Source organism: Diaphorina citri, unplaced genomic scaffold (assembly GCF_000475195.1).
Source record: "Diaphorina citri unplaced genomic scaffold, Diaci psyllid genome assembly version 1.1 scaffold897, whole genome shotgun sequence".
NCBI classification, from domain to species: domain Eukaryota; kingdom Metazoa; phylum Arthropoda; class Insecta; order Hemiptera; family Psyllidae; genus Diaphorina; species Diaphorina citri.
In genome coordinates, this window is record NW_007378328.1 from 38,660 (window position 1) to 62,316 (window position 23,657).

Sequence of the window (23,657 nt, forward strand, 5' to 3'; positions counted from 1 at the left end):
GTTGTTGTTGTTGTTGTTGTTGTTGTTGCTGATAGTGACAATGGGGGTGGGGGTACTGTCACCTGATCATAAATCAGCTGGTTCCTTAGATACACTAGATTAGGGACCGTTTCAACGATTTCGTTCACACACTTCCCGGTTTCTACGGCGTTATGGATCTCGATTGGTCCCTAATCTAGTGTATCTAAGGAACCAGCTGATTTATGATCAGGTGACAGTACCCCCACACCCATTGTCACTATCAGCAACAACAACAACAACAACAACCCAATAGTCAGTTTCCCATGAAGATGCCTATAAGATAGGCGAAACTCGAGTCGGAGTAGAAAAAACACAAATACCTAGTATCCAGTAATAATAGAAACGGTAAGAATAATGTTAATACATAGGATGTCTAATATAAACCTAACAAATAATCGTCGATAGACATACCTAGATACATATTTCACTGTATGTTTTTTATCAGACAGGAACAAGGGACAAGCACTCTGATTGTTATAGTTTCCCTCTGTAAAAATAACCCTCAATAACAAAAGAGCTAGCTATATAACTCACTCAGAAAAGGGCCCGTAACCCGCAAGACTCCCAAAATGGGTAAAATTCTTTGGGCTGAACATCATAAATCATCAAAATCGCACGAACCGTTCGAGAGTTATAGCTTACCAAACGGACAGACAAAAAAATCGCAATCAAGAGTGCGAAATTTCTGTCCCGTCTCCGGGAATCGAACTCTCACCTGCAGATGGAGGAAGTTGATGTGGTAGATAATCTGCATGTGACGAGGCAGGAGGTTCTCCATGAGGGTGACAGGCCATCTCTCCAGAGCTTCAGGCAACACAGTGTGGTTCGTGTAGGCACAGGTCTTCACGGTGATGTCCCAGGCCTGCAAGGAATCAATGGGGTTTTCACTGTTGTAGTAAAAATGGGTCTTTTGTTGTAAAAGATCCTCCAAAAAAGTTTTCATAATCCAAAAAGATGTTTTTAATTATCCAAACGGAAGTTTTTAAAAACTCCTCCTTTTTGGATCATTAAAAACTCCTTTTTGGATTATTAAAACTCTTTTCTGGAGGATCAAAAATTCTCCCATTAGTGAAATCTCTCATTAAGTTATTGGTGAAATCCACCATTAAACCATGTAGAGAAAGACTCACCTTATCCCACTCCAGTCCCTCTACATCAACTAGGACTCGCATCAGTTCTGGAATAGCCAGGGACGGATGTGTGTCATTCAGTTGAATAGCCACCTTCTCTGGGAACTTATCGAATGCAGACTTGTCCTTGATTTCCGCTACGGACTTGGACGTGCGGAATCTGCGGATGATATCCTGCGGGAGATGAGAAAAATGATTTTGCATAATGAAAACAGAGTCGAAAAAACTTCGAACCAGCCGGGAATCGAACCCGGGACCTCCGGCGTGCAAGTCTGGTGTGATACCCACTCGGCCACAGAGGTTAAGTTAAGCATACCTAATAATTACTGTCGTTTAATCAGCCTAGTTAGCTTCGAAAGTAGCGCGCCTGCCTTATAAAGCGCTAGGTCCCGGATTCGATTTCCATCCTGGGACCTCCGGCGTGCAAGTCTGGTGTGATACTCTCTCGGCCACAGAGGTTAAGTTAAGCATGCCTCATTAATGTCGTTTAGTCACTAAGAATAGTTAGCTTCGAAAGAAGCCGCTTGTCTTGTAAGCACTTTTTTTATGAGGAGGAAAAATCTTTATGACTTCTCCAGCATGGTGTGGAGGGTATGCTGGAGTCACGGCTCAGGGTATGGTGTAGCGTGCAAGTCTAGTGTGATACTCACTCGGCCACAGAGGTTAAGTTAAGCATACCTAATTACTGTCGTTTAATCAGCCTAGTTAGCTTCGAAAGTAGCGCGCCTGCCTTATAAAGCGCTAGGTCCCGGATTCGATTTCCATCCGGGGCGAACTTTATCCTCGGAATGGCTAGGTTTATCCTATCCTGTCCTCCTTTTTCTCTTCGAGTTTGGGACTATAACACCTCAGCCTCAGAGGAAGAAGAAAAAAATTTAGTCTCATTCTATTTACACCTATTCTGTACCAAATACATAAGACCTTGTTTAGACTGCGGGAGTAAAGGGACTTTTCGGTCTCATTCTGGCAGTATATAAGCAGGGTATATTCTATTCTATTCTTACCTGTAGAGTTGCGGCACACATGAAGTACTCCTGTTTGAGCCGCAGTTCCTTGCCGCCAAAGTTGTTATCGTTGGGATACAACACGCGGGAAATGTTCTCGGCCAAGTTACGATCCAGCACAGCTTGGATGTAATCACCATCGTTGACTGGGGAGGAAATAGGACAAAAAAAATGAATACTTTTCATTTGAGCTTGCACCTACATTATCTTTTTAAGTCCCTCCCATCAGGGCTGTATTTAAGGGGGGTGCGAGGGGGCCCAGGCCCTCCCCTCGAGCTTCATTGTTCTCCTTTACTGTAGGCCAGACTCCACAAATTGGAGCATCCAAATATTATTAAAATATGGATATTGATTGTAATGTTGTGATATCGGATATCCACAAATGTTGTGAAAAAGCTCTGCTTCACCATAAAGAATTTGAGATTTGATTGATTGACGTTTTCAAGAGAATATATTTCATAAAGAATTTGAGATTTGATTGATTGACGTTTTCAAGAGAATATAATTTTTATTCACCTGTGTGTCCACCCACTTCTTCCCCTTGCCAATCTCTGCCACTCTCCCGTAGAAATTAACAGGGATCATATACTCAGGCCTTGCTTTCTCCCAAGGGTTACCATATCTCAGCCAATCATCAGGCTCCTCGGTTTGCTCACCGTTCTTGATCTTCTGCGCGAAAATACCGTACTCGTATCTGATACCTGGGGAGAAAATTTTGCGATATAGGGTAAGTGTACCATTTATTCGCCCACCTAAAAAACGTACCATTTATTGGCCCACCTGCCCACATTTATTTTTCTAATTTTTGTTTTTATGACTACAGTTTTTGAATATCACTGGTTCGATAGCAGTCTTTAAGCCCTTTCTTTTGATGAAATTGGATCTTGAAAAAGTTCATGGTAGGTACGTTTTTTAGGTGGGCGAATAAATGGTACACTTACCCTATGTAGAACAGAGAAAATACATGGTTGTTTTGGTTTTGGCACTCTTACTTCCAATTTCATGGCTGGATACCCTTCCAAATGCCAACCCTGTGAAGGGCGCCAAAGTTTCGTGTTTTTGTCGTTGGCCTGACAGGGCTGGTACAGTTTCTGTTTTACGTCCCCCAGTGATCTCAAAAAGAGCAGTAACCTTCTGATGTAAAGTAGCCTCCTGAAGTTAAAGAGTCTCTTTAATTCGGCCGGTATAAATAAGCACCATCATAAAACACTCTGTTCTGAGTTCTCAGGTGATGTGACAATCGAATTAAAGCACCCATATTATAAATTTCGGCTGGACTTACCGTATCCATAAGCGGAGAGGCCGAGAGTGGCCATAGAATCAAGGAAGCAGGCCGCTAACCTCATCCTGTCCTCCTTTTTCTCTTCGAGTTTGGGACTATAAGACCTCAGCCTCAGAGGAAGAAGAAAAAAATTTAGTCTCATTCTATTTACACCTATTCTGTACCAAATACATAAGACCTTGTTTAGACTGCGGGAGTAAAGGGACTTTTCGGTCTCATTCTGGCAGTATAAGCAGGGTATATTCTATTCTATTCTTACCTGTAGAGTTGCGGCACACATGAAGTACTCCTGTTTGAGCCGCAGTTCCTTGCCGCCAAAGTTGTTATCGTTGGGATACAACACGCGGGAAATGTTCTCGGCCAAGTTACGATCCAGCACAGCTTGGATGTAATCACCATCGTTGACTGCGGGGAAAAATAGGACAGAAAAAAGTAAGTACCTAGTGTTGGCAATGGAACTTTTTGGTCTTAGCAGACAGTAGCTATACCTACCTGTAGATCTCACTTGGAAAAAGGACCTCTAAAGCAGCGCGCAGACTGATCATACACTTCCGACACTTCCAACACTTCAGACATTTCCGACAAATCCTGTATTCTGCTTCCTATGTTAAGTAATGGTAGTATGTCGGAAGTGTTGGAAATGTCTGATACGGATAGGGTAAGTGTACCATTTATTCGCCCACCTAAAAAACGTACCATTTATTGGCCCACCTGTACCATACGCCACATAAGTCTGAACATAAAAAAGTACCTACTGGGTGGGTAAGAAAAAGACGCTAGGGTAGTAAAGCTAAGTCCACATATTATAGTCGACGCAGTCGATCGATGTCGTACAGTGCCTCGACAACCTGGATTCACCTCTTCACCTCGTCGATCGATATATCGATGGTCAATCAACGGCGTCGACTATGTGTGGACAGTTGGACACAGTTGTTGTTTTTATTTTATTTATTTTTTATTTTTATTTTTTACGACTGCTAGGTACAGGTAGCTCTACGTGTTTTTATTTTTATTTTCTTTGGAATTGACCTGTGTCTGTTTGCTCTCTCATAAGCAAGAAGCTTTTCAATGAGACAATAAATTATTTTTTGGCATTAAATGCATAGCAAATACCTGCCTACCTATCCACCCCTCCTTACTTACAAATACGCGTAAAAAGAGAGGAGGAAAAAAGTAAAAATTGAAGAAACCCGGGGGACCCGAAAACGGATATTTCCACCCATTTCCCGATTTTGAAAATTTGGAGTACCTACCTATTCCCTATTCGCCATAGGTAGTTATTGTAATACAAAGTAAAAATAGCTCCTATGCACCTACCTTCTATAGTTCTGCGTACCCCCTAAAAAACATAATGATTAGATAGATATATCTACTTATTTACCTACTTATAACCGCAATAAAAGAGAGGGAGGGGGGAACTTACCTGGTACATGGCCTCATCAATGGCGCTCTGGAATGTTGTGATATCCACAAAAGTTGTGAAAAAGCTGTGCTTCACCATAAAGAATTTGAGATTTGATTGATTGACGTTTTCAAGAGAATATATTTTATTCACCTGTGTGTCCACCCACTTCTTCCCCTTGCCAATCTCTGCCACTCTCATGTTGTGATATCCACAAAAGTTGTGAAAAAGCTCTGCTTCACTATAAAGAATTTGGGATTTGATTGATTGACGTTTTCAAGAGAATATATTTTATTCACCTGTGTGTCCACCCACTTCTTCCCCTTGCCAATCTCTGCCACTCTCCCGTAGAAGTTAACAGGGATCATATATTCAGGCCTTGCTTTCTCCCAAGGGTTACCATATCTCAGCCAATCATCAGGCTCCTCGGTTTGCTCACCGTTCTTGATCTTCTGCGCGAAAATACCGTACTCGTATCTGATACCTGGGGAGAAAATAGATCAGTTGCGCTTACTTGGGTGATGTTTCAAAGTCATAGAGCAAGAAAAATGAGGACCAACGAAATTTTTCTTTTTCTTCTACCTACTAAGATGCTTATTTGACACAGAAAAGGAAAAACCAGGGCCTTAATTTTGTGTTCAAGACAACCTTTTATCCAAGAAATATTAGGAAAGAACTTTTTGTAACCTCAAACACTGTACTAGTATACGAGGGACCTATTTAGGTATTATCTTGTACATTTACCTCAAACTATGACTACAAAATCTCTAACCTCAGGTGGATGAGAAAAAAAAGTGGGAACTTACAAACTAACAACTATTTTCTAAAGCTTAAACTACCTGAGTCATGTTTGTTTTGGTTTAAGGGTCATTAAAAAAAGCTTGCTACAGTAATAGTACTCGTACAGTTCCCTCTATCAAACCTCTAAAAAAACCAGCCTAGTTAGCTTGGTTGGTAGCGTATCTACCTTTCAAGCGCTAGGTCAAGGGTTCGATTCCTGCCTGGGGCGAACTCTATCCAAAAGAGGTAAGGTTCGTTTCCGGAACGGCTGGCTTTTTCCTATTCTGGCTGGCAGTTACAGTTCCCTCCCTCAATCAAACCTCTTAAAAAAATGCCTTGTAAGCGCTACAGTTCCCTCTATAAAACCTCTAAAAATAATCTTTTAACTTTCCAAGGGATTTTATCCCCTTGAGAAATTATGAATCAATGGAGCAAATACATTAAATAAGTAAATTTATTAGGTATATTATATGTACCTATTATTAGGTAAAATAACGAGAGAGTGAAGTTACATCTAAGAATTTTAAGGTGAATGACCAGAAGGTAACGTCATTCAAGGGTATATCAAGATAGGTGGGTAGTAAGAACTTAATTATTATATGAAATTTTTAATTACATATTTGTTATTCGATATCTCTCAATTTTAAAAAAAAGTCTTCAATAAATGGTACACCCATTCGTAAAAGCAAGAGCTTGTGTAATGGATGGGGTGTTCATTGGGTATCCCGATTCCTTTTCTGGAGTAAGAAAAGAGACGTACTTCACAAACGGGAATCGCGAAACTCCCTGATCTAATGCTCTTTCTTCCCCTTTTTATTATTTACCAGTCCCCTCTTCTTCACCTTAATGGCCCCCTCCTCTTCTCCTCCCACCCTCGTAATCCCTCTTCCCCTCAACGTCCCTTCCTCTCCCCCCTCCTCCCAATACCAAAGTCAAGTGTTATGAATAAACCCGGGACCTGTGCCAAATTTTGAATCAAACAAAACAAATTTTGATGCCACACTGAAGGAGAGAAGATGTGAAATATTATTGACACTACACATTTTGCAAAGTGATGTGCAACTTGAAACTAAACATGATTACAGTCCACGTCAACTGGGAAGTCCGATGGAAGCGCATGGAGGGGAACCGCAACTTCTCAACTGTAAGTCGGACAGTTCTAAAAGTTTCACCATTCGATTCGGCGTGAAAAATCCCATGGGATCAACTATTCACCCTACTTGTTAATCAACGAGCTATTTTTTGACGAGTGCGCGCCCAAAGGTCATTGGACTTCTCAGTTGAAGTGGACTGTACGTGAGAACTTGGGGTGTAGTATTATACCAAAAATATTATTTTACATATTTATTCATATTGAATTTCATTGAGATCGAACAAACCGTTCCAGAGATATAAGCCAAAAACCAAATCGACTGCCCGACCTTCGATAGTGAATAACTCGTGCATCGCTGGAATATGTAAAACGTGAGAACTTGGGATGTAGGTACCCGCAAATCCCGCAATACCTTTGGAAGAATCAATTATTGCTCCTGCAGTTTGCAGAACACCATTTCTCACCAAATATGTATACATACCTATACTTAAACTCTCCTTTTCGTATGTTCGTATTATACCAAAGGCCATATCAGGAGGAACAGTCTCAATACATTACATAGTTTCCTCCAGAGGTATTTGACCGGAGGAAGAAAAATCATCCCACACATTTTTGCTGATCGAGAACATTAGTACATATTGATTTCAAGTGTTACTAGGAACTAGTGAGTTGGTCATACTTGAGTGACCACAACAGAGCAAATACTACTGACATGACGAAGGCAATAGACTTCTGGACAGAACAGCTGTCTGGCGTAATGTACAGGATGGTAACACAAAACTGAGTGGTCCATCGACAGGTAAAAATCTTTGCTTAGTTATATGTATATATGTGGGTCCTCAATAAGGAGGAAACTTAGAAACTTAACTTAAAATACGAAACGAGAGCCTTGCTAAACAGAACCCATGTGGACGGCACTGTACACAATATTAAAGAGCTTTGTGCTTGTGCAACTACCATTGACAATGTTATTGTGCGGCCACAACGGTGAAATATAGACCATGGACCATCGCAGAAAAAGTACTCAGGTCAATTTTTTAATTTTCTGCGAGGGTCGGTACTATGGTCAAGGCTCCGTTGTGGACGCTTCTATTGATTAGCATGGTTTGTGTTCTCTTGGGTCGATAGTTCGATACTTACAAGGTGATGGTCGATTGTCGGTTCTTCGTTGTGGACTTAGAGAAGAGCAACACAATGGCCTATGTTCTCCTTTCTGCGAGGGTCGGTATTATGGTCAAAGCTCCGTTGAAGACACTTCTATTGATTAGCATGGTTTGTGTTCTCTTGGGTCAATAGTTCGATACTAGGTGAGGGTCGATGGTCGGTGGACTTAGAGAAGAGCAACACAATGGCCCATGTTCTCCCGTCCATTTTAACAAACCACCCCGTATATTTTCCGAAGACATGGTCGAATTTTCTCTTTTATGTTCTCCCGTCCATTTTAACAAACCACCCCGTATATTTTCCGAAGACATGGTCGAATTTTCTCTTTCCTTTCTCTCTGTTACCATTAGTTCTAATAGGAGTTGTATTGATAAGACAAACAACCGCCCTCCTATTCCATCAGCCGATAAGACAAACAACCGCCCTCCTATTCCATCAGCCGAGATCGTCTAGTGGTTAGGACCCTGCGTTGTGGCCGCAGTAACCCAGGTTCGAATCCTGGTCTCGGCAAAATTTTTGATTATTTTTTTCACCCATACACGATCGGTTGGGCCAAGTATAGGTAATAGATAGGTATATCTACCTACGTATCTCATTTTTCTGAGCAGTTAATAACTTTAGTGCTTCGTTTTAGAAAATGTACATAGGTATTTGAAAAACGAGAACAGTCAATATCTAGGTACCTATTGAAAATGAGATTGGTCTAAGACCTATAGGCCTGTTTATAAGTGAGATAAAAAGTTCGAAGTTGAAGGTGAAGAGTACCTAGGTAGCAAACAAATGCTAACATGAAGGCCAGAGAATCTAGAGTTGAGTTATAAAAGTAGGTAAAACTGTTTGAGTAACCTACTACCTACCAAGCAAAAGTACCTACTGCCAGCCTAGTTAGCTTAGTTGGTAGTGCGTCTAGGCCGCGGGTTCGATTCCTGCCCGGGGCGGATTTTATCCTGATAAGTAATGGGTATCTACTTGTATGTATCTCATTTTTTCAAGCAGTTTACTGTTTGAGCTTCGTTTTAAGATTCCGAGAAGGAATCTTATCTGTTTGGGATAAAGTTTGTCGGAGGCGGGAATCAAACCCGTGATCTACCTACCTTCCGAACCAACCAGGCTGGATCCTAAATGTTAAAAACAAGATTGGTGTGAGACCTATTGGCCTGTTTATAAGTGAGATAAAAAGTTCGAAGTTGAAGGTGAAGAGTAGGTAGGTACCTAGCAAATGCTACATGAAGGCCAGAGAATCTAGAGTTGAGTTATAAAAGTAGGTAAAACTGATTGAGTAACCTATTACCTACCAAGCAAAAGTACCTACTGCCAGCCTAGTTAGCTTGGTTGGTAGTGCGTCTGCCTTGTAAGCGCTAGGCCGCGGGTTCGATTCCCGCCCGGGGCGGATTTTATCCTGATGGGATAATGTTCGTTCTCGGAACGGCTGGCTTTCTCCTATCCTGTCTTCCTTCTCTCTTCGATTTCGGGACGACGATAACGTTCGTTCTCGGTTCTCGGAACGGCTGGCTTTCTCCTATCCTGTCTTCCTTCTCTCTTCGATTTCGGGACGATAAGACCATAGCAGTTAAAGTTCCCAGGTCTTATCGTCCCGAAATCGAAGAGAGAAGGAAGACAGGATAGGAGAAAGCCAGCCGTTCCGAGATCGAGCATTACCCGTTCAGGATAAAATTCGCCCTGGGCGAGAATCGAACCCGCGGCCTGGCGCTTAGCGCTTGGTTCGTAGCTCGTCTGCCTTGTAAGCGCTAGAGTTCGATTTCCGCACGGGGCAAACTTTATCCTAAACAGATGAGGTTTGTTTTCGGAACGGCTTGCTTTTCCTTATCCTGTCTTACTTTTATCTTCGCTTTCAGGACGATAAAACCTCAGCTTTCCCTCTATCAAACTTTTAACAAATCTCTTCTGCTCATCTTACTGGGTTCTGCGTACCCCCTAAAAAACATAATGATTAGATAGATATATATATCTACTTATTTACCTACTTATAACCGCAAAAAAAGAGGGAGGGGGGAACTTACCTGGTACATGGCCTCATCAATGGCGCTCTGGATGCCCAAGTTGATCATCGTGTTCTGGAGGGATCTGCCCATGTAGTATTCCAGAGATAGATAGTACACGCGCTGAAAACAAGCACAAGATGCAAGAAATTAAGCACAAGATGAGAGAAATTAAGCACAAGATGAAAGAAATTAGGCACAAGATGAGAGAAATTAAGCACAGGGTAGAAAAATAAAGTTCAAGGTAGGAAAGAGCAAAAGATAAAAGTTAGATAAGCACCCGACAGGACAAAGAAAGCACAAAATTGGAAATAGAAGATTTTGCTGCTTCCCAAGAAGAACGGCCTATGTGATTTTTGCTACTTTTCAGGAGAGACATTTTAATACAGTGATGTGGAAATTTATCCCAGAATTATGTTTTCTTACACATAGGCCCTTTTACATGAAACCTTTCACTTCTTACTGTACTTAGAGGGATTATAGAAGCTTAACCCATCCTTTAGGGCTGTTTGCCCCCTACACCTAAGCCTCAGGGTGGGTTTTTTGTGTATGGAGTTAAGCCACTTGTAGTAACTCACTCCTTTCAAAAATTGAGGAGCTGGGTGCAAAAAGGGAAATATGCATTTTTTGCCGTTTTTGCGTAAAACGGTTTTTTGAATAGAACGTGGTGCGGCTCTATCTTCCAGCGTTTGTACTGCAGTGATAACTTTGTTTTTGATGAGTTACAGCGTTTTTTGTAAACATACTTTTTAAGGATTTAGATGTAAAATTGAAAACTTTAAAGTTAAATGTCTCAGTTTGATGATTTTCATTTATTGCCCTTTTTGCACCCAGCTCCTCAATTGAACAATACCTATGCTGATCGTGGAAACTTAGTCTGTGTCTAGATAGGTGTAGTTTTCAAAAGTCTCCCCAGAGGAATACTACGCATTACCAGATTTGCCAGGGAATGTATTTCTATTCTCAGCTTAATCCAAAAGCCAGCCACTCACTATCAGGTAGACCTGACAGGCGGACCTGATCGGGTCTACCTGTCAGGTCTACCTGATAGAGAGTGACTGGCCAAAGGTTATTGGATTCGAAACTCTCGAGATTCGAAAACCGACAGCAAGGAGTAGTATATAGGTACCTAAAGCTAATACCTATGAATTCAGTATTATTTAGTCTGAATAAAGTCGAGTCTGTAATAATAGACAAATATTTTATCAATGCGATAGCTATAGGTGGGTAGCTAGGCGTTAGATTAGAACGATGTTTTATGAAGCAACTAACCCATATCATAGTTCATACTTGTGTGCCTTACACTTTCTATCTTTCTAATAAACTGCCTAATGTCTAATCTTCTTACCTACTTATGTATACTTGTCTACATTTGTAGGTACATTACATTTGAGTTCTGTACTAGTAACACATTATGGCGGGGCGTAACTCACCTTCGGGTCATTCTCGAAGTAGTGCTGCTGGGTTCGAATCCAGCGCGACACCAGGTTGTCGCGCACGGCATACGCGAGCGCGAAATAGTAATCCCGCGGTGTCGCCACATTGCGATCCTTGACCAGGGTGAAATGGAGGTGGCGATTGAAGTACTTCTTGACCGTGGTCACGTTTTCGACGTCCGCAATGCCACGCACAGAGATCTGCTTGCGTTTGTCGATGTCGGACTTCAAAACGGACATGATTGACTACAAAGGGAGGAAGACGGGGCGAAAAAACACTTCAAAAACAAACACGGGGAGACAGGCGGGCGAAAAGCGACCGAAGAGACAAAATAGTAATCCCGGGGTGTCGCCACATTGCGATCCTTGACCAGGGTGAAATGGAGGTGGCGATTGAAGTACTTCTTGACCGTGGTCACATTTTCGACGTCCGCAATGCCACGCACAGAGATCTGCTTGCGTTTGTCGATGTCGGACTTCAAAACGGACATGGTTGACTACAAAGGGAGGAAGACGGGGCGAAAAAACACTTCAAAAACAAACACGGGGAGACAGGCGGGCGAAAAGCGACCGAAGAGACACACAAACACTCGAAAAGACTCTTTAAATCTCTGAATTAAAACATTAACAAAAAGGAAAAGTAAAAATACAAAAATTAAACGAAAGTTAAATTAAATTTTATAAAAAAAAAGTAAAAAATCACGTCCGCTTGTTTCCCTACGAGAATTATCACTTTGGAAACAAGTAGAAATCGAATGTGTGTTGGTTTTTCTATTGAGATTTTTTGTCGAAAAATTTCAATGCTCCCTCAAGTCACCTTCAGAATTTCGAGACGATTGTTGCCATTGCGCCTGCGCAATGGAGAACTTTCGTTCCCTTAGGTCAGTTTAAAATTGAGCTTTATTAATTGATGTATGATAAGGTACCTAACAATCAAGGTACCTAATACCTTTACATATCTAATTTAGTATGGTAAGTTGATAAGGTATACTTAAACAGGGTACCTTAATACCTTTACTTATCCACAGGCAATGATAAGAAGGTGAATAAGATTTATTTTTTTATTAATGTGGATTGTGGATTTTGGACGTCAAAAGAATAGAACTGAACAAAAAGACGTCAAACGAAAAAAAGAATTGAATTCAAAAGAGAGACGAAAGAACGTACCTACTGCGGACTAAATTTCATGGACCTATGTGGCGGGCGGACTGAGATTTCGAATAAAACAAGAATTTGTTTCTTTGAGAAGCTACTTGTTTGTTTATTTTATTTTATCTTTTTCTCCTCGAAATAGAATTTTTTTATGCATTTTTAATTTTATTGTTCTTCTAAAGATAATATGCAAAGCAGAGAATATGTGATGGGTAGGTAACCTCTCCTGGTGTCGCTTTGGAAGGTTTGGATAATGTCCGCATTTAGCAGATAAGTGAGTGATGCTATATTAGCATGTCACAACATTGCTGTAGCAGTAAAGATATGTCATTTGTCTAAACATAGTCGACCGGCCATCGGATCGATATCGATCGACGAGGTGAGTCTTTGTTGTCGAGGCAGAGTGGACAGTTCAGTCCATTGTTACTGTAATAATAATCTTCTATTGGGCATTCAACTATTGTTATTTCATCTTGATAGCTATGGGAAGTGACAGGTCCATCTGACAAACCTTTGATGCAAAATGATTTAGCTATGTCAAGAAATGCACTCATTTGTGTTTTGGGTACCATAACCTCCCCTGTGTACAAGAAACTTATCACTGCTTTCAAATCACTGAAATTCTTATCATTGATAACAATAATAGGATGTGAGTTCTTTAGGTTTGACAAGAAAATATCTTTGAAATAATCAGAGTAGCAAGACAGAATAATTTTATGACATTTTAGAGTTTGTCCTTCACAGACCAGGGACACATCACTGAATATTTCAGTATTCAAAAATAAAGGAAGCAATCTACTTAGAGGAGAGCCTAGTTTCCAGTTCAGTTTGTAACACACATTATTCATTTTTGTACTTGACTCTATTGTGTCATCATCAGAGAGATTACCTTGATTAAGAATAAAATGGCCTGGAAGGTAATCCAGTGCACCACTATTTTCACCATCTGTCACTTGACTACTAGAACCTGCATCCTTGTTAGTAGATTTCATGGCGCAATATTTTTTGCAATCCTTGATTGCATTGCTCAGTTCTTCATAGTAAGGACAAACCTGTAACTTTTCCTCAATCCCTGATACTGATAATGCTACCGAGTAGAAATGTTTTAAATGTTTCCATTTGATTCTGCACTGTTCAAATGTTTACAATATTTTTTGCAATCCTTGATTGCATTGCTCAGTTCTTCATAGTAAGGACAAACCTGCAACTTTTCCTCAATCCCTGATACTGATAATGCTACCGAGTAGAAATGTTTTAAATGTTTCCATTTGATTCTGCACTGTTCAAATGTTTTCTTGTAGCCTGCCCACAAAAGTTGTGAAAAGCTCTCTGCCTTACGACAAAGAATATTCACGATTGAATCTTACATACATACAAGGCTCCTCCAGTCCCTACAAACGTTTGTCTTTCAAAGGAGAACACAATGACCTTAGAGTCACGAGAAGGAACTGATGTATGACCGAGGAACGAGAAATAATCACTGCTAAGGGGGTTAGGGGTCTTTCAAAGGTCGAGGCATCTGTGGATTCATAACTAGGCCAGGGACCCAGAAGTGATTACTTGATCTGGGTTTGGTAGAAAAAAAATCGCAAATAAGGGAAAATAAAAAAAACAAGCTGGGCCCGTCCCTCCGGGAATTATTTAGCCCGTAGTTTATTCGATCAGTACCTATGTACCTACCTAATTTGTTAGGTGCTTCAAAGCCATGGTTGTTCATGTTGCTAATTTATTTGTTGACTATCAATAATAAGTGACTAGAATATATTGAGGAGATTAGTTGAAAAAAAATCGCAAATAAGGGAAAGTAAAAAGTAAAAATAATATGAGACAAATAAATTAAAATGGCCTGTCAAAATAAAGGCTGATTTGGACTAGAATGAAGATAGATAGAAGTCTGCTAGGTGATCTACATGATTCAGATAGAGTGACTTGTTTCCTGATTTATCTTGATTTTGACAGCGTCACTAAAACAATAGGAACTTTGCATTGTGATTTTTTCAAATTAAAATGAATGAAATTATTAGAATTAACTTATAGTTCACTTCAATTAAGAGAAAAATTGAGATCTTTTTTGGCTTGAAAGTTGAAAATTCTTCATTTTTCTGATTTTTCATTTGTTTGAAAAACTGGGGCTATTTTGGTTTGTTTATTTTTATTTGTGCTCGTTGAGAAGTCAAGGCACTGGAAAATGCAGGTATGCTACACAAAGAAAGGATTAATATTTTATTTTTTAAATAAATACTGATATAAGGTAGAAATTTAATTTAAAATCACATTAAAAACGATAATTATGCACATAATTACAACAAAAAATAAATTAAAATTAATTTAGGTTATTAGGTTTAGGCCGAGGTAATAAAATAAAATAAATAAATAATAGCGGCACATACGACACAAGCCACCTCTTTTTTCTATTTTCTCTGTGGTGTAAGCAACATGGCGCTATGGCGCGCTTTCAAGTTTCTGATTTGAACAGTTTGAACTGCAATCAGCAAAAACGGCACAAAAAATGCAAAAGTTGAAAGTTCTGAAAAAGTCCTCAAGTCCAGAGTTTTTGTAGTTGTTCGGAATGATTGCAAGAACAAGAAATATTAAGGTAATATGTACTTCTAATATTGGTTCAGAACTTTTAACTCATAAAATCACTAAAAACCGATTTCAAATTCGTACTTTCCGCGAGTGAAAATTTTTAAAATCCAGTGAAAAATCTTCCGCACCAAAAGAAAGGATTAATCAAATGGTTTGCGGGACACTAAATAAAGGAATTTTATAGGAAATGAACTAGATAAAAAATACAGAGAGAAAACACACGTTTGTACCATGTAGGTACCTACTACACGTGATTGATAAGACTTTTTAAAATGAGAACCTAACAACCTATGTATGTACCTAGAAGTGTATTTGAAGGACCATTACTCATTAGAGTCAATAGAGTCATTAGATCATTGTCTTTCTGGAGCCAGATAAAATGTTTTCAAGGGGCTTTTTACTTTCTATTACTTAATGTAAACTAACTTCCGTGGCAAAACTTGGTTTCATTCTTGGATTATAATCTGATTGGCTAGAAAGTTTGAAATCAACCAATCAGATTTATCTCAGTTTGTTGTGAACCTTAACAAGATTGAAATGGAAAAGTTGAGCAAGAAAAATCACACATTTTGGTCCGCTGCATGTAAAGTTCTCTCTTTGAAACCAAACTATCAGCTGACCTCGGCAGAGCAGAATTCATTCAAGAAACTCCTCAATAATGTTCCAACTTGCCATCATATGTGTATCCCTAGTGAACCCAATGAAGAACCAGAGTACCAAGGTAAATTTCTCAAAGTACCTTCTTGTTGGCTCAAACAGAAACTAGATGTAGACCTCACTTGGCCCAAAGGGGTTGAAAATTCAACAAGCAAATCTCTATGTATTAGATACTTATTTCTGCAATTTCATCAAAATTGAACAAGTGTTCAAGAGGTAGGTTGTAGGTAAGGTAAATTACACATAGTTTTGAACCCAAAATCTTTGTGGGGGAAAAAAGAAAGAAGAAAAAGATATTCAAATTCAGATACTTACACCTTATTTACTTTCCTTTCTTTTTCAGCATTCAACATTTGGATGTTTGGGGTCGTAGGTAAGGTAAATTACACATAGTTTTGAACCCAAAATCTTTGTGGGAAAAAAAAGAAAGAAAGAAGAAAAAGATATTCAAATTCAGATACTTACACCTTATTTACTTTCCTTTCTTTTTCAGCATTCAACATTTGGATGTTTGTACTAAGATGCTTATTTGACACAGAAAAGGAAAAACCAGGGCCTAAATTTTGTGTTCAAGACAACCTTTGATTTAAGAAATACTAGGAAAGAACCTTTTGTAATCTTAAACAATATACTAGTATACGAGGGACCTATTTAGGTATCATCTTGTACATTTACATCAAACCATGACTACAAAATCCCTAATTCAGGTGGATGAAAAAAAAATGGGAACTTACAAACTAACAACTATTTTCTAAAGCTTAAACTACCTGAGTCATGTTTGTTTTGGTTTAAGGGTCATTAAAAAAAGCTTAATTTGTCATTTCTAACATCTTTCAAACTAAATTAATAAGACTCTCATTGTTTAAAAGCCTTTTATTGACCTAAATTGTGCTCCAAACTTTTCCCATAATTATTATTATTTCTCAGAACAAATTTGAAGACTAATGGCATACAGTAGGTAACTGACTAGATGCGTTTTGAGTAGCGATCTATTGCCCTAGGCAGTAACATTATAAACGTACGTATTTGTACAATTGTACAGGCCATACCAAGGTAAAACTAATGCTAAATAAAATTTCACACATTTATCAATACAAAAATCAGGTGTGTCATGAAAAAAAGCTCAATTTGATTCTCTGTTCATTTCTAGGAGAGAGCCATATTATTTGTTAAAAAAACTAAGAAATTAATTCAATTAATTTACTGATATATTTATAAATTCACCTATTTTTTTTTAGTTGATTTTTCTCTTTTGTTACCGATATTTCAAATGTCAGTTCACTCAATCTCTACCTTTTATGTGTAACAAACTTTCGAGAAGTACTTACTCTTGAATTGGCTGAAGTTCACGATTATGATAAACCAAATAAGACTGACATAAAATAAGGAAAATTCATGAATGAAATGTACTGAAAACATATCCTAATTCGACAGTAGAAAAGAAGAAATGAACTTTTTATCAGGGTCAACATGAAAGCAAAATGAGCATTTTTTATCAAATGAAACACTAGCTGAATCTCTACCTGATGAAATTCAATATAAACTAAACTCATTTCTAAATATAAATATACAAGTAAGTACATAGGTCTACATAAGATATAAGAAGGTACACTATAAAAGAATTAAAATTAAGGACTAGGTAAGTAAGTATTAATGTAAGTATGAACAAGAAATATCTAAGATGGTGTGTGGGGAGAATTGTCACACATTGAACCAAGTTGTACCCTCTGTCTAGAGAGGCATTTTACTTATGGCACTTTGAAAAAATAATAATCATGGCAAAGGTTTATTATTTCTAATTTTGTACCTAAAGCCATTTTCCCCCTTGAGTTGAGGAGGAAATTTAGGATTTTACTTGACAAATGACAAGCTTCTGTTTCCTTAAAATTTTAATTAAATGACAATAAAAGCCAGAAATGTTTTGTGCTGAACCAAGTTGTACCCTCTGTCTAGAGAGGCATTTTACTTATGGCACTTTGAAAAAATAATCATGGCAAAGGTTTATTATTTCTAATTTTTTACCTAAAGCCATTTTCCCCCTTGAGTTGAGGAAGAAATTTAGGATTTTACTCGACAAATGACAAGCTTCTGTTTCCTTAAAATTTTAATTAAATGACAATAAAAGCCAGAAATGTTTTGTGATCACACAGGCGAAATACAATTGTACCTAAAGCCATTTTTCCCCTTGAGTTGAGGAAGAAATTTAGGATTTTACTTGACAAATGACAAGCTTCTGTTTCCTTAAAATTTTAATTAAATGACAATAAAAGCCAGAAATGTTTTGTGATCACACAGGCGAAATACAAATATACCTTCACAGGTATGAGAGACAGAATACTTATTTCGAGGACAGAATTATCCCCACAGAGCATCCTTTGTTATTATGGAAGACAGTCCTTTTGTAATTGTTTAACCTCTGAATTTGTTTGAAAATAAAAGAAAAACCCATCACTGCATTAACAAATATTACTTAAAGCATGCAAGCCTTGTAATAGAAGAAAGGCTTCTGAAAAAAAAAAGAGACAGATTTGAGAGGAAGAGTAGGGGAAATAAAGGATACCTACATAGTTAAATATATTATCATAAAATAAGAATGAGGTAAGGAGAATAGTTAGAAATAAATAAAATTACTGAGCATGTTTCTCAAACTGGAGAACTAACAAATATTACTTAAAGCATGCAAGCCTTGTAATAGAAGAAAGGCTTCTGAAAAAAAGGAGACAGATTTGAGAGGAAGAGTAGGGGAAATAAAGGATACCTACATAATTAAATATATTATCATAAAATAAGAATGAGGTAAGGAGAATAGTTAGAAATAAATAAAATTACTGAGCATGTTTCTCAAACTGGAGAAACATATAATAATAAATAATATGTAAGTACTTGGTTAATTATACTTAATCCTGATTAACTACTTGTAATAGGGGTAGCAATGTTGGTATAGCAGGCACCAAAGGGTTAACGGAAAGGTTTTTTATATTGAAGGTTACTGCATTTAATACAGACAGTTATACTTGATCATTCACTGTATTAACAGTAGTAAGTAAGATTGCTTTCAGACAATTCAACATTTGACATATTAAATACCTACCACTAGATTCATTGAAATGCAGTTTTACCATTTATTGTAAAATAAACCCAGCGAAGGGACTCAAACTTTGCTGGGATTTTAAACAACCTTCATGTTCTCCCAAGGGGCTTTGTGACAGTAAAAGGCCCAGACCACACTTGGTCTCATAATTTAATTTTCTCCTATTTTTAAAACTAGGATTTTATCTTAATTCTTTTTTTCTTTCAGATCTGATTTCGACTAATGCTGATTTGAAACAGAACAAACCTGTGTTCAAGCAATGTGATTGGTTCAAGAGTGATCCTGTACCGAGCCTATCTAATGTCATTCAGTTTAAACAAGTGCTGTTTCCACTCAGTAGTCAAGTTGATGTTGACCTCCTGCTACCCTTCATACTCAATAATGTAAGATTTTATTTAGGAAGTGACTAAGCTAGATTCATAGAGCAAGTACGGGGTAGACCAGAAAGATACCAATAATGGCTCAGTGGGTATAGGTACATTTCCAAGAATATTTCTCTGAGCCATTTTGCTGACTTTGGCTTTGTAAAACATTCCATTTAATTATAATAGATTTAGCTAGACAGGTCTCTTTATAGTTAGGAAATTCCATATGTAACACAGATAGGTTTAGGTAGCAAAGGGTATGCCCATCCACTGTATTAATAAATAAATGATTTTTTTTCCAGGTTATACTTCCCCACACGGATTACATTCTGGGGAGTACTCTGGTCAACACATTGTACTCGATTGTATTTAAAACTACGGGGTAGACCAGAAAGATACCAATAATGGCTCAGGGGGTATAGGTACATTTCCAAGAATATTTCTCTGAGCCATTTTGCTGACTTTGGCTTTGTAAAACATTCTATTTAATTATAATAGATTTAGCTAGATAGGTCTCTTTATAGTTAGGAAATTCCATATGTAACACAGATAGGTTTAGGTAGCAAAGGGTATGCCCATCCACTGTAATAATAAATAAAATGATTTTTTTTTCCAGGTTATACTTCCCCACACGGATTACATTCTGGGGAGTACTCTGGTCAACACATTGTACTCGATTGTATTTAAAACTACTCTGCTGCACATCACTTGCTCAGTGTCTAGCTCATTCAAACTGGCTGAGCTTCTTGTTCAAATGCCGCATAGCTCACAGGTAACTAGTGGTTCAGCAAAAACTCACCCAGAATAAGAGTCCCTCTAAACTCTAAAGGCCTGATGTGGCTCAAAATAAAATGGGAAAATATCTTTTAGGTGTTTTTTTATTTTATTTTATTATTGTTATTTTTTTTTTAACACATTTGCCAAATTTCATTAAAACCAGACATACTTATGTATTGTTTGGAAGTTATGACAAAATAAGGAATTTCTTAAGAAAAGTTTTCGTGGAGGCCATGGGGCCATAGGCCAAATAATTCCCATAATCTATTGAGAAAATTTTAAAGGGGAATGGGCAAATATCTTTTAGGTGTTTTTTTTTTAAACATATTTGCCAAATTTCATTAAAACCAGACATAGGGTAAAACCCCCAATCGCCGACACCTGTTGTAATCGTGGACACCCTACTCGAATTTCTTTAATAATAAGAAATCTGCGTGGTTTACACGTGATCAAATCTATGCACTAGGATCTCCTCACCCTCCTCCATCTTTTTCACAATATTACAGCTTAGATACCTCGGTCGTCTGAGAGACATGAACCAGACTAGATAGAATTACGTCAATTTGTTAAGAAAGTGCTTTTTTTGTTAGCGTTTTGCTAAGGTAAGAGTTGTTTTTAAATGCGTTTTTTGTACTTTTCTTTTTATTTTACCACTATTGGACTTTTTTCCTGTGACAGTTAAGCTTTCTAGTTAATAATTATCCAAATAAAAATTAAAAATATATTATTTATTTGGAAATGGGGAGGGGTGTCAACGACCTCCTCCGTTGATCCATCGATTCCCACCATCGACGAAAAATTTGCACACGTATTTCGATCGAAAATATTTCAACAAACTACTTTGTAGTGTTTTCGTGTTGGCCCAGTAGCCCAGTACCTAAATGGGAACTACTTATTGAATAAAAACGACGGTGAAACACTCATCCTAAAATTAATATCTAATGATTGGTGTTCGGGGTACACTCAGCCTCGTGAGGACAATTACGTCAGGGTTGTCCTCACGGGGTAAACTCAGCCTCGTGGCGGCATTACGAGTGTGCTTTTTTTAACCCATACACGATCGGTTGGGCCAAGTATAGGTAATAGATAGGTATATCTACCTACGTATCTCATTTTTCTAAGCAGTTAATACCTTTAGTGCTTCGTTTTAGAAAATGTACATAGGTATTTGAAAAACGAGAACAGACCTATTGAAAATGAGATTGGTCTAAGACCTATACGCCTGTTTATAAGTGAGATAAAAAGTTCGAAGTTGAAGGTAAAGAGTACCTAGGTAGCAAACAAATGCTAACATGAAGGCCGGAGAACCTAGAGATGAGTTATAAAAGTACTTGGGTGATGTTTCAAAGTCATAGAGCAGGAAAAATGAAGACCAACGGAATTTTTCTTTTTCTTCTACGACTTCTATATCCCGAGATAAATCGATTTAAAAACTACCGGTAAATCGTAAACTTTGACGTCACGGCATACGCTCCCGTAGGCGATGACGTCACATCAAATGTCTCGAGCAAAGCTCCCTTGCAGGCAACGCATTAATGTGTCTGTGCGCATACGTTTCTGCGCATTGCTTTCTGCTCCTCTGCAAGCGTGCTTGCATACTGGCGCTACCTAGCGAGGCAACTGCCTGAAGTCTGACGTCACACATCTTTGAACTCTTTCATTAGAACGGAAAATGAAAATTGAATTTTAGACCTTTTACAGTTACTTTTTCGGAGTTTTGACCTCAGATTTGGATTTTTCACAACTTTTTACGTAGAAATCGACCATTTACTTATAATATTTACCCATTTGCAACTGCTCCATTGAAGAAACCCGGGGGACCCGAAAACGGATATTTCCACCCATTTCCCGATTTTGAAAATTTGGAGTACCTACCTATTCGCCACAGGTAGTTATTGTAATACAAAGTAAAAATAGCACCTATATGCACCTACCTTCTTATAGTTCTGCGTACCCCCTAAAAAAACATAATGATTAAAATTAAATAGACATAATTATCTACTTATTTACCTACTTATAACCGCAATAAAAGAGAGGGAGGGGGGAACTTACCTGGTACATGGCCTCATCAATGGCGCTCTGGGTAAAAAAATCACGTCCGCTTGTTTCCCTACGAGAATTATCACTTTGGAAACAAGTAGAAATCAAATGTGTGTTGGTTTTTCTATGTCGAAAAATTTCAATGCTCCCTCAAGTCACCTTCAGAATTTCGAGACGATTGTTGCCATTGCGCCTGCGCAATGGAGAACTTTCGTTCCCTTAGGTCAGTTTAAAATGGAGCTTTATTAATTAATGTATGATAAGGTACCTAACAATCAAGGTACCTAATACCTTTACATATCTAATTTAGTATGGTAACTTGATAAGGTATACTTAATACTGAAACAGGGTACCTTTACTTATCCACAGGCAATGATAAGAAGGTGAATAAGATTTATTTTTTTAATAATGTGGATTGTGGATTTTGGATGTCAAAAGAATTAAACTGGACAAAAAAAAAAAACGTCAAAAGGAAAAAGAATTGAATTCAAAAGAGAGACGAAAGAACGTACCTACTGCGGACTAAATTTCATGAACCTTGACACAAGACAAGTTACACATTTTGCAAAGTGATGTGCCACTTGAAAGTAAACATGATTACGTGAGAACTTGGGGTGTAGTATTATACCAAAAATATTATTTTACATATTCATATTGAATTTCATTGAGATCGAACAAACCGTTCCAGAGATATAAGCCAAAAACCAAATCGACTGCCCGAACCTTCGATAGTGAATAACTCGCGCATCGCTCGAATATGTAAAACGTGAGAACTTGGGATGTAGGTACCCGCAAATCCCGCAATACCTTTGGAAGAATCAATTATTGCTCCTGCAGTTTGCAGAACACCATTTCTCACCAAATATGTATACATATACTTGCACTCTCCTTTTCGTATGTTCGTATTATATACCAAAGGCCCTATCAGGAGGAACAGTCTCAATACATCACATAGTTTCCTCCAGAGGTATTTGACCGGAGGAAGAAAAATCATCCCACACATTTTTGCTGATCGAGAACATTATAAGAATTGATTTCAAGTGTTAGTAGGAACTATAGTGAGATGGTCATACTTCAGTGACCACAACAGAGCAAATCCTACTGACATGACGAAGGCAATAAACGTCGGGACAGAACAGCTGTCTGGCGTAATGTACAGGATGGTAACACAAAACTGAGTGGTCCATCGACAGGTAAAAATCTTTGCTTAGTTATATGTATATATGTGGGTCTTCAATAAGGAGGAAACTTAGAAACTTAACTTATACGAAACGAGAGCCTTGCTAAACAGAACCCATATGTGGACGGCACTGTCCACAATATTAAGGCCGTGGTTATGAACAGGGCTGAGATAGGCCATTCTGAGATGTTCTTGGCAAGTGGAAAATGATGTGGTAACTTAACACAGACCCATCTCAGTAGTCAGTAGGTTGTAATAATAAGGCTCCTAGTGTATATTACAAATATCACACTAGGAGCTTGCACGCCGGAGATCCCGGATTCGATTTCCGGCTGTGTCGAAGTTTTTTCGGCTCTGTGCTTAGAGCCTCGTGAATACAATTGAGTAGCTACTTTAATAAAGCAGCGATTTTAATTTTATTATTCTTCTAAAGATAATATGCAAAGCAGAGAATATGTGTGATGGGTAGGTAACCTCTCCTGGTGTCGCTTTGG

The 23,657-nt window shown here is 38.2% G+C and overlaps 1 protein-coding gene and 1 non-coding gene across 2 annotated transcripts in view; one reads left to right on the plus strand and one right to left on the minus strand.

Moving 5' to 3' along the window:
* Positions 1-11,636, minus strand: part of LOC103512907 (glycogen phosphorylase) — a 47,159-nt gene extending 35,523 nt beyond the window's left edge. The window contains exons 1-8 of the mRNA XM_017445600.2: positions 11,310-11,636; positions 9,898-9,999; positions 9,795-9,811; positions 5,139-5,316; positions 4,861-4,887; positions 4,755-4,765; positions 3,697-3,877; positions 1,152-1,325 (exon numbers count right to left, since the gene is read on the minus strand). Coding sequence (XP_017301089.1) covers positions 1,152-1,325; positions 3,697-3,877; positions 4,755-4,765; positions 4,861-4,887; positions 5,139-5,316; positions 9,795-9,811; positions 9,898-9,999; positions 11,310-11,552 — 933 coding nt within the window. The 5' untranslated portion in view covers positions 11,553-11,636. The remainder of the gene's footprint in view (positions 1-1,151; positions 1,326-3,696; positions 3,878-4,754; positions 4,766-4,860; positions 4,888-5,138; positions 5,317-9,794; positions 9,812-9,897; positions 10,000-11,309) is intronic.
* Trnah-gug lies at positions 8,315-8,386 on the plus strand. Its single transcript has one exon. It is a non-coding gene; the product is annotated as a tRNA-His (tRNA).
* Positions 11,637-23,657: the final 12,021 nt, after the last annotated feature.